At 36.5% G+C, this 12,652-nt stretch overlaps 1 protein-coding gene across 1 annotated transcript in view; it reads left to right on the top strand.

Moving 5' to 3' along the window:
* Nucleotides 1–12,652, top strand: part of HDAC9 (histone deacetylase 9) — a gene marked incomplete at its 3' end in the record, with an annotated part of 846,383 nt that overhangs the window by 777,599 nt on the left and 56,132 nt on the right. Inside the window, exon 24 of the mRNA XM_080665383.1 lies at nucleotides 8,223–8,356. Within this exon, the coding sequence (XP_080521509.1) occupies nucleotides 8,223–8,356 (134 nt within the window). The remainder of the gene's footprint in view (nucleotides 1–8,222; nucleotides 8,357–12,652) is intronic.

Raw genomic sequence — 12,652 nt, forward strand, 5'->3', positions numbered from 1 at the left:
GTTTTGTGAGTTAAATGATCCCAACATCATCAGGAATGAATCACAAGTGCCTACCATATGAATTACAGCACCATGCATCTTAAAAAGGTATTTCTGGGGAAAGCATTCTTCCCATCTGCAACAATCAGATTCTGCTTTGAAGTCTTGCTAGCGAGCCTCCCAGTGCATGAGACAGCCACATGCTACCCCGACTCCTCTCTCAACTTGAGTTTGACTGCGTTTTCCTGAAGAACAGCAGGGTAACTTAATGACAGAGGGGTTTAGAGAGGAAAATGGCTACGGTTTTGTAGTTAGACTTCACAGTACGTGCATTTTTCAGTGATCCTTTCTGGACATAACTATAGAGAATAATGCCAGTGGATGTGCAAAATAAACTTTCAAGTTCAAATGGGACAGAAATCTGTGACTGCTTTGATCCTACTATATTAAATCTGCAACGAAGTCTTCACAAACATTTCAGGCACAAATGAGACTAACCTGTTAAAAAAATGCATACATTGTTATTTAGCCCTATCATAAAGTTTTAGTCCTATCAGAAAGTTTCAAAAATGATATAAATCAATAACATTAGGTGTCAGTATTTTAAAAGAGACTGTAACTACTGCCTTCACTCCAGTAGTTGAATGGCAGTGTGGGGGTGGGACTCCCTGCTATCATTTTTTGTTTTTGTTTTTTTTACTTGAAGCTTTTCCACAACAAACTCAGAAAATATTGGTGAAAAAAACACAAGTAGTGAATGGGAGACTGGCATAAGTAAAGTTAGGGTATTTATGCACAGAGATTAAGGTTTGTCCAGCCCTGGCCTGTTTGCTCAGTGGTTAGAGCTTTGGCCCTCAAAAGGGTCTCAGGTTCAATTCCCGGTCAAGGGCATGTACCTTGGTTGCAAGTTCCCCAGCCCCGGTGGGAAGACACGCAGGAGGCAACCAAACCATGTGTTTCTCTCACAGCTATGTTTCTCCCTCTTCCTCTCCCTCTCCCTCTCCTCCTTCCCTTCCACTCTCTAGAAACAATGGAAAAATTATCCTCAGGTAAGGGTTTAAAAATAAAAAATAAAAGAATTGTCTAACCCAGTGGTCGGCAAACTCATTAGTCAACAGAGTCAAATATCAACAGTACAACGACTGAAATTTCTTTTGAGAGCCGAATTTTTAAAGGTTTTTTTTTGTTTTTGTTTTTTTTTTAATATATTTTATTGATATTTCACAGAGAGGAAGGAAGAGGGATAGAGAGCTAGAAACATCGATGAGAGAGAAACATCGATCAGCTGCCTCCTGCACACCTCCCACTGGGGATGTGCCCGCAACCAAGGTACGTGCCCTTGACCGGAATCGAACCTGGGACCCTTGAGTCCGCAGGCCGACGCTCTATCCACTGAGCCAAACCGGTTTTGGCATGAGAGCCGAATTTTTAAAACTTAAACTTCTTCTAACGCCACTTCTTCAAAATAGACTCGCCCAGGCCGTGGTATTTTGTGGAAGAGCCACACTCAAGGGGCCAAAGAGCCGCATGTGACTCGTGAGCCACAGTTTGCCGACCACTGGTCTAACCAATCACTTTGTCTATTCTTTATTAACCAAATGAATGATGGACCAGGTACCTTTCTTTGGGAGTTGGCTGCTGATTCTAACCTCTGATCTATTACAGAATGGCAAAATAGCAATGGTAATTAACTGTATGTTGAAGAGGGACTTCTGTCCCTCCTGGAGCAGGATTCTCTCAGTTTTGGCATCTATGGAGAGTTCCAATACACTATTTGCAATTTCATAATAGAAATAGACTTTTTCAGAGTATCTCTCATTTCCCTGAGCTTCTATAATAATGTTTTAGGTATCCACAACAGGCATTGCTAAACATACAGAGGTTTTAAAAGAATGTAGTTTAGGGTATAGGGGGATAAATGGTGATGGAAGAAGTCTTAGGGTGGTTAATACACAATACCATATATAGTTGATGAATTATAGAATTGTATACCTTAAGCCTATATGATTTTAATCACCAATGTCACCCCAATAAATTTAACTTAAAAAGGCAGTCAATTAGATTAAGATCCCATCCTATATAATAAAAGGCTAATATGCAAATAGACTGAATGGTGAAACAACCAACCAGTCGCTATGACATGTGCTGACCACCAGGGGGCGCGTGCAGAACATGGCAGGCATCAGCAGCAGGTGGCACAGTGCAGAACATGGTGGGCGTTGGCCATGGTGGGGTGGTGGAGCAGGTGAGCGGGGGTGCCAGACCAAGGCAGGGTGGTGGTCGCTGTCAGAGTGAGCCTCTGGTGGTTACTGAAAATTCTTTGCTCCCATGTGCTACAGTCCCACCCAGTGCTTGCACCCACTGCCAAGCACTGGCCCCACTCGCACCTGATGCCAGCACCTGGCACCCGTCCCGATCGCTTGGTGCTGTCAGCAGGTGCGAGTGGCGGCTGCCAGCTCCGATCACCCCTGATGGCTTCTCCACCTCCCCCTGCTCCTGAGGGGAGATCTGGGCAGCAGCAGCTGCTTGCACCCGCTGCTGGCGCAGGCCCCAATCATTCTACGCCATCAGCAGGTGCAAGCAGGGATGGCGCCGTCAGTGTGTGGGAGCGACAGTGGTGGGAGCGGGGTTGCAGGCAGACAGGGGACAGGGGCCGCGGCAGGAGAGGCTGGGCAGAGGCACAGAGGATGGTTCGAGACCCACCCCTGTGCCCACCGCAGCATCACAGCCCACAGTTCCTGAGTTGCAATATAAGAAAATAGGTAATAATAAATACTATTTTTGAGTGCTTAAAAAAAAGAATGAAGTTTATAAAGTTTTAACTGCAGTTTGTTCCCTTTTTGCCTATATGTGCTTTACTCTTTATGTCTATCTCATACTTTGGTTAAAAAAAACAAAAACAGTGAGCAATAATATACAGAACAGGCCTCTTTCCATTCTGAAATAATACGTAGTAACAGTAGAATCAGGTAAGTGCTAGTATGTAGTGACCACTTCAGTTATACAAGAGGATATTATTTGCAATCTTATACAGTATATAAAACCAGAAAACCTAGTAAAAACTTAAGTACCTCAAAATAGAGAATTTGTTGGTATATCAGTACATTTTAAATGATATTGTACAGGGCATGAAAAATGTTCCACACTATATTGGTATTTGTAAATGTAAGTTTAAAAAATTACAAAATGATCCTGTTTTATTTTTAAAATACATAAAAATAAGCATAAAATACTGCAAAAGTGGAATTAGCTACTCCGACTACAGATTTATCATTTTATATATAAATTATTTTATTGTATTACTATTTTATTTCTTATTTAAGTAATATACAATATATAGTATATAACAACATATATTTATTATATGTTATACTATTTTTTCTATTATTTTCTAAATTTTCTACAATGCACATGTGCTAATTTTGGTTTTTAAAATAGCTGTTTTTAAATGAAATTAACATAAAGTTAGGGTTGTTTCCTTTCATTACCACTCTTCTCTGGGAACAATTTGAGAAACATTATAGAGAAGTGTTTGAGACGGGCTATTTCAAAGAATGAATCTCTTTGTGTCTTAGTTACTAAATACCTATCTAAAGTTACTCTTTGAGGCTTCTTAGATCAACCTTTCATTTCAAACAATTTTTCTGAACGACTAAAAATGCTGACACAATATGACTTCTTATGCAGAAACAAGCCCTCATGGACCATCAGGAATTCAAGCTGAAAATTATTAAACTACTACCATATTTACAACTTATTTCATATTCTTTTTAGAAACAAGAATATTAAACTTGCTTCTAGTAAATCAATAAAACTGAACAGAAGATTTTCAATTAAAAATGCCCTTCCAATTCTCTTTCCTTCTCATTCTTTTTAAAATTTATCTTTATTATTGAATGTATTAGAGATGTCTCCTTTGTTGTTGTTGTTTTTTCATTGACCCCCCTCAACCCTGCCTTCTTCTCCCAGGCCTTCACCACACTATTGTCTGTGTCCATGAGCTATGCATATATGAATATAAGTTCCCCAGTTAATCTTTCCCCACCCTTCCCCCAAACCTACCTTCCCTGTGAAATTCCTCAGTCTGTTCCATGGTTCTGTGTCTCTGGATCTCTTTTGTTCATCAGTTTATTTTGCTCATTAGATTCCAGATATGAGTGAGATCATATGATACTTAGCTTTCTCTGACTGGCTTATTTCACTTAGCATAATACTCTCCAGGCCCATCCATGCTGTTCCAAATGGTAAGAGTTCCTTCTTTTCTACAGCCAGAGAGTATTCATTGTGTAAATGTACCACAGTATTTTTATCCACTCATGCACTGATGGGCACTTGGGCTGTTTCTAGATATTAGCTATTGTAAATAACACTGATATGAACATAGGGGTGCATATATTCTTTCTGATTGGTGTTTTGGATTTCTTAGGATATATTCCTAGAAATGGGATCACTGGGTCAAATGGGAGTTCCATTTTTAATATTTTGAGGAAACTCCATACTGTTTTCCACAGTGGCTGCTCCAGTCTGCATTCCCACCCCACATCCTCGCCAACACTTGTCCTTTGTTGATTTGTTGATTGTAGCCATTCTGACAGGTGGGAGGTGATGCCTCATTGTCATTCTAATTTGCATCTCCCAGATGATTAGTGATTTTGAGCATGTTTTCATGTCTCTTGGTCTTCTGTATGTCCACTTTGGAGAAGTGTCTATTTAGGTCCTTTGCCCATTCTTTAATTGGATTGTTTGTCTTCCTTTTGTTGAGTTGTATGAGTTCCTTGTATATTTCATTCCATTCGCTCACCTGAGCCTTACCCCAGGCATTCAAGCTCCTTCTTAAGTGATATACCTACCTCCCAACAGAAATTCAGAAACAAAGGTATGCCTGGACTCAATAATCCAGTTCCATTCCCATATCCAGTGATTGCTTGGGCCTAAGGTATCATCTTTACAAACATGTTTTCTCGCTTGATCACTTCTTTTTCATCAGCCTTCACACTGAGGATGCTCCAACGTTACTGAGGAAAGCATTTTTTGCTATGGCCTCTGCTACAGTTTTTCAACTGTGCAAATTACGTTTGTTGTGACAAGTACAATGAGCTATTGTGCCTTTGTGAAGCTAGAAGTAACAACTATTAAATGAAACTTGAAATTATGCCTATTAAAATGTTATATGATCTCCAATCAAATAAACACACACACACACACACACACACACACACACCACTGAAACTTTTATGTCACATGTCCTGAAAAAATAATAACTTGAGATTGGTAGCCATACTTGGCTTTTCTAATCATATATATACAGGCACATACATACTGCAGTAATGGACACTCTAGAACTCAGGCTACTAAAAATTATTTTTGACTTCTTTAATTGGAAGAGAGCGCACAAACCTTATAGAAGTTTCATTTCTTTATTTCATGTGAATGTTTTGTGCAAGCTTAACTCAGAGTTCAACTGCCTCAATCTGTGGCTCCAGAGATCACATGGGCAACATGTGAATGGAAATAAACCCTGTAGGTAAAAGAAAGAGGAATTTGGATAGAGATCAAAGATTAGCTTCATTCCATTCTTTCCTTACACTTTTTTTAATATCCCATTCTAAATTTGGTATTTTATGGGACTTTTTTTAATTCCAGAGGAAAGAGTGAACTTAATTCAGATTTGGGATTTTCTCTCTCCATTTTTCTTTAAATCAATGTGATTTGATCTACTCAGTCGTGGATCCTTCAGTAAGATAGATATGGTGTACTGCCTTGATTCATTATATCTTCTTAAGTTATCACTGTAGCCTGGTTTAGGTTATAGGAAATGTTGTCCAGAATATTTATCAATATGATTAGCAGAAATATTTGCCTACAAGTATTATGGGTATTGTTTTTTTTTAATCTTCTAGAGTGGAACTAATTACTATATGCTATTAACCTTGACTTGGGTCAAGAACATTTCTAAGCTTTAGGGATCAGAATTTTGCATTACACATTTTCCAAAAGCTTACTGTTCTTTTTATAGAAATCAGACAAGAAAGTGGAGTTTAGTGTAGTCAACCTCATTCATAAGTGGCTTGTGGAAAAGATTCTTTGGATCAAAATGACATCCATAGGAAATGAGAAATATTGCAATATTTTACCTCATTTTATATCAATTTTAGAATAATTTGCCAACTATTTAGAAACATGATAATTATAAAGTGACTGTTTTTACTTCATCAAAATAATAACTAAATGAATACAATCAACACATGCTATGTTTCAAGGTATGGGGAAATGAACTCATCTTGTCCATGGCTAGCCAGATTAGAACTTAAATACTGAACAGTTCTCGCTTATTGGATGGATATCTCTATGCATTCCAAGGCTTAAGAATGGTATTATTTAACTGTTACAAAATGGAAGCAATGTAGTTGGGTTTGTTGGGGTTTCGTTATTTGACAATTTTATAGACTTTCTTTTAGTTCTTCAAACTCTATTATGAGAATCTTCTTTCTTTTTAAACAAAAGACCTCAAGACTTAAGAGAGGATCAGAGGCTTGAAAACAGAAAGATATAAAACATAACCAGCCCGGCTGGCATGGCTCAGTCCTTGAGCGTTGACCTATGAACCGGAAGGTCCCGGTTCAACTCCAATCAGGGAATATACCCAGGTTGCGGGCTCAATCCACCAGTGTGGGGTGTGCAGGAGACAGCCAATCAATGATTTTCTCTGATCATTGATGTCTCTTTCTCTCTCTCCCTTCTCTAAAATTAGTAATAATATAGTTAAATAAAATAAAATACAGCCTAATAGAACATCTTGGATTGAACAATGTAGTCACTGAAATTACTATAAATGAAAATATCAATAAAAGTGTTAAACAGCAGTTTAGACACATCTGGAAAGAAAGTCTGGATGATAGATCTGAATCAAAAGTACATATAATGCTGGCAGAAAGACACAGAAAATGTGAAATAAAAGTTAAAGGACATTGAGTATATAATGGCAATGATCACGCATGTCTAATTATAGTTCCAAAATAAAATAATGGAAATAATTAAAAATTTATTCCAATGAATTTGAACACAAAAAGCCACAAATTTCTAGGAAAATATTGAAAGCTGAGTACTCCTAAAATCCCTAAAGAAATTTTATCAATAGTTAAAAATCTTTCTCAAAAAGAATACAAGACTCAAATAGTTTTAAAGAAGATTCGTACACAATATTCTAGGATCAGATAATGGAAACAGAGGGTCTCAACCACAGCAAAAGTCAATATGAACAATACAAGAATGGAAAATAATAGATTAATCCTATTCATGGACATAGGTGGGGAGAAAAAGCATTAGTGAAACAAATCCATCTGGTAATACATCACAACCAAACATTTTAATCCATAAATTCAACCTGAGTTAATATGAGAAATAATAATGCCACTCACAACACTATAGAATTATAGGAGAAAAACCATCTTTTTGTACAGAAATAATTTAAATTCATCATCTATTTAAAATAAAATATTCAAAGTAGAAATAGAAAAGTCCCTCCTTATACTGAATGAGAACACAGTTACATATCATTATTCGCCTACCCATTTAGCAAATCACACCAAATGTTATGAAGAATGTGTCTAAAATGGAAATCTTATATATACTGCTTCACAAAGAGAGGATTGGTTGTAGCCCTTTGGAAATAATCTGGTATTATTTATCAGATTTTAAGCCACAACAATTTGACTCCACTATTGCACATGTGCACAGAAGACTTGCATTAAGAGTGTGTGTGGAGGCATTCTTTGTATAACAACACACTGGGATTTGTAATAACAGAAAACTCAAATATCTGTCAACAGGAGAATGGGTAAATTTTTCTATACTCATAAAATGGCCTACTAGATAGCAAAGAATTATACCTTTATGTATCAGCAGAGATGAGCTAAAAAAAAAAAAAAAAAAGGTTTATTTCTTTCATCCAGGTACTTCTAGACTGTGTTTTTCATGTACTGTGCCACGGTGAGAGGCATATTGACCTGTGCAAATTTTGGCTGTGATACTTCTTAGCTGTTATTAAGTTTTGGTTCCCTCACTTGTAAATAGAGATAATAATCCAACCTAATTTATCAAGTTATTGTGCGTAGTAAGTGAGCTAGCACATGGAAAGTGCAGAGAAAGGACTTGTACAGAATAAATGCTCCATTAACATTAGATTCTAATAGATATCCCCTTCTGATTTACTACTTTGAAATGTTTTCTTTGTATTATGGTAGGCTTTGGTCACTTGACGAAGCAATTGATGACACTGGCTGACGGACACGTGGTGTTGGCTCTAGAAGGAGGACATGATCTCACAGCCATCTGCGATGCATCAGAAGCCTGTGTAAATGCCCTTCTAGGAAATGAGGTAAAAAACACAAAACTAAACTAAACTAAAAGCACAAAAGAGCAGGGGTCAAGGACCAGGAATGTATGCACGCATATTTTTAAGTGTTTTTTTTTTTTTTTTTAAATCCCAAGTACTCAGAAAGCACAATGTTTCTCTTACAATTCTAAGAAAGAAGGTAAGCCTTAGGTAAGAGAAGTTTACCTATTCTCATGTGATATGCAATAATTTTTGCCCAGTTATAGAATTCATTTGTATCCCCATCAATCAAGTTATTGGCAGAACTCAATAAGTAAGATAACCCTTGGGAAGAGAAATGCTTTGTATACTTGACCCAACTCATGAACATTGAAACACTGAAAAAGAAGTAACTCAAAGAAAATTTCTCTTGATATTTTCAATATGATTATACGGGTGGGAAAAGGTTTTAAAAATGTTTTAGCTTTATTAAGATATAATTGACAAATAAATCTGTATTTATTTTAGAGTATACAATGTGGTAATTTGATATACGTATACATTGTGAAATGATTTCTGCCATTAAGTTAATTTAACACATTATCTCACACAGTTACATTTTGTTTTTTGGGGGGGTTTTTGGTGAGAATACTTTAAGTTCTACTCTCTTGGCAAATTTCAGTTTTACAATACGGTATTATCAACTGTAGTCACCATGTTATACATTAGATCAAGCATGTCAAACTCGCGGCCCGCAGGCTGCATGTCTTGTTTATTTGACCAGTGTTAACCTTTGAATTTGACATGCTTGCATTAGATCCTTAAACCTTATTCATTGTATAACTAAAAGTTTAAAACCTTTTTACAGACCTCTCCCTATCTTCACCTACAACCATCACCACAACACCCCTGTTGCTACCCACCTCTCCCACCCCTGGTGACCATCATTCTACTCTTTGTTTCTATGAGTTTGACTACTTTTCTTTTTTCTTATTTTTTGGTTTCACATAAGTGACACTATGAGGTATATTCACTTAGCATAATGCCTTCAAGATGTTGCAGATCACAAGATTTCATCTATGTTGTTGCAAATCATGAGATTTCCTTCTTTTTTAAGAATAAATAATATTCATATATTTATATATCTGCATATCTATATGTCTATTTTCTTTATCCTTTCATCTGTCAATAGACACTTACGTTGTTTCCATATCTTGACTATATGAATAATGCTGCAATAAACATGGGAGTACAGATAGGTCTTCAGGATAGTTATTTTGTTTCCTTTAGATATTACCCAGAAGTGGGATTGCTGAGTCATATGGTAGTTCTATTTTTAATTTTTTGAAGAACCTTCTACTGCTGGATTGATCAATCAATTGTTGAAAGTGGGGTATTAAAGTCCCCTACTATTATTATATTTTTTTCTGTTTCTCCCTTTAGATATGTTAATATTTGCTTTATAAATTTAGATTCTCCTATGTTGGGCATATAAATATTTATAGTGGTTACATTCCCTTGATGAATTGACCACTTTAGCATTATATATTAACTTTTTTGTCTCTAATTATAGTTTTTGGCTTAGAGTTTCATTTTTTTCTGATATACCTAACTCTAGTTTCCATTGGCATGGAATATCTTTTCCATGCCTTCACTTTCACTCTGTGTCCTTAAAACTGAAGTGATTTTCTTGTAGGCAGCATATAGTTAGGTCTTATTTGTTTTATCCATTCAGCCACTCTAAGTCTTTTGATTGTAGAAGTTAGTCAATTTACATTTAAAGTAGTTATTGATATATATGGGCTTACTATTGCCATCTTGCAGTTTTCTAGCTGTTTTGTAGTTTCCTATTTCCTCTCTTGGTAAATTGATGATTTTCCATATTGGTATGTTTGATTTCCTTTTCTTTATCTTTTGCTTAAATACTATCAGTTTTTGCTTTGTGGTTATTATGATACTTGCATAAAATATCTTATAGTTATAATAGTGTATTTAAAGCTGATAACATCTTAACATTTAATGTGTATAAAAACTATACTTTTTTTCACTATCCTCCTTCAATTTATGTATTTAAAGTAAAAAAATAAATATTTTATATTGTGTATTCATTATTATAGTTTTAGTTATTTTAATACTTTTATCTCTTAAGCTTTACACTAGAGTTAAAAGTTATTTACCAACCACAATTACAGTATTAGAGTATTCTGAATTTAATTATATATTTATCTTTACCAGTGAGTTTTATATTTTTCTAAATTTTCACATTACTAGTTACCATCCTTTCATTTTAACTTGAAGAATTCCCAATAGCATTTCTTTTAAGGCCAAACTAATGGTGATGAAATCTTCAGCTTTTGTTTGTCTACAAAACTATTCTTAAGGACAACTTTACTGGGTAGAGTATTCTTGGTTGTCAGTTTTTCCCCACTCCACTTTAAATATATCATCCTACTTCTTACTGGTATACGAATTTCTGCTGAAAAATTCACTCATAATCTTAATGAGTTTCTCTTACATATAGCAAGTTGCTTTTCTTCTGCTGTTTTAAAGATCCTCTCTTTATCTTTAACTTTTGACAATTTAATTATAATGTGCCTTGGTATGACTCTATAGGCTCATCTTAATTGGTAGTTTTTGGGTTTCCTGGATTTGGATGTCTGTTTCATTTCCCAAATCAGGATATTATTTCTTCAAATAAGCTTTCAGGCTCTTCCTTCTCGCTTCTCCTTCCATGACCCCTAGAATGTATATGCTGGTCTGCTGGGTGGTATCCTATAAGTCTTTTAAACTATCTTTACTGCTTTTCATGTTTTGTGTGTGTTTTTTCTTTTTGTCACTCTGATTTGATGATTTTCACTGCCCAATGCCCAGTACATTTATTCTTTCTTCCATTTGGTCTAGTTTACTGTTGAACTCCTCTGTTGAATTTTTCAGTTGTTGTATTCTCCAGCTCTATGATTTCTGTTTGATACCTTTTAATATTTTCTACCTCTTGTGTTAAATTCTCTGTTTATGCATTGTTCTCCTGACCTCAGTGATCGTCTTTATGACTGATATTTGAATACTCTGGGGTAAATCAGTTATCTTCATTTCATTAATTTTGGAGGATTTGTCTTCTTTTGCTTGGAATATAGTCCCCTGGGTTTTTGTTTGTTTATTTTTCATTTTTTCTTGACTCTTTTTGTTGGTTTGTTCACTTTGGCTAAAACAGCCACTTTTCCCAGTCTTGTGTAGAAGATGAATATCATCAATCATCCCAGTGCAAGCTCCTATTTACCACTCAACCCTTTGTGATTGTCCAAACTACAGTCTTTGTTATTAGTGGCTCCCAGGAGTTGAGTATATGCCAAGACCTGTCAGTGTCCTTAAGGTGAGGATTACAGCCAGCCCCTGGGTGTAGTCTGACTAAAAGCTGGACTCCCTCGAAAAAGAAACTGTGAGATGGGCATTTTTGCCTGTTCCTTCTGCACTGTGCCTGGGTGTATAGCCCATGAGGGTGGGGAGGTATGCCTGTGCTGGTTTTAAAATTTCTTTGTTTGCTGTAGTCTTGTGAGACTCATAAATGCATGCTGTGATATTTGACTATCAGAGCTAGGTTATATGAGGTCCCATCCTTTGGGTAACAGCCATAAAAGTTGGGGTGCTAGATATGTGAGCATACTCATTCCAGATAGATATTGCCGACTTGGTTTTATTGTTGAAGTAAACCAGAAAGAGGTGTCACGAGCTCTTTTAGGCTCTGGGGAAAATCACGGTCAGCACCTTTATGTGTGCTAATTAGAAGCCAGACTCCTCAGGCAGCAGCTTGTAAAGTGTGTACTTCCCTTTCCAGGGAAAGACTGGGAAATGGGTTGTTTTGCTTGCTCCCTCTGCACTGAGCTCTTGGGGGATAGTCATGGCAAGTGCTCACACACCTGTTAAGAACTGTTTGTTTGCTAAAGTCCTGTGGGACTCATGGACATGAGCTTTTGCAGCCAGATATTTTGAGAGACCATTCTTGGGTAGAAACTTAAAATATGTTATGCTAGATGTATGTTCCAAACCCTTCACTCCTCAGGGAAAAACTGGAAGTTTGGGGTTCCCTTCCAAATGTATGGTGCTGTGTCAAGGATTTGTTTATGGCGAAAGTGTGTCTCAGCCTTCGCTACCTTTTTGATGTGGGTATTTTCTCATTCATTCAGTATGCTCAGTATGTAGGAGTTACTCAGCTACGTTCTGGATTCTCTCAGAGGGAATTGCTTTATTTATCACTGTATAGTCGGTGCATCTGTGGGAAGAGGAAAATTCAGGAGCTTACCATGTCACTATCTTGGTCTGGAGTCTTTAAAATATTGATAAACATGTTTTGTCACCATTTAT

The sequence above is a fragment of the Plecotus auritus genome, assembly GCF_963455305.1.
Source record: "Plecotus auritus genome assembly, chromosome: 4".
NCBI classification, from domain to species: Eukaryota; Metazoa; Chordata; class Mammalia; order Chiroptera; family Vespertilionidae; genus Plecotus; species Plecotus auritus.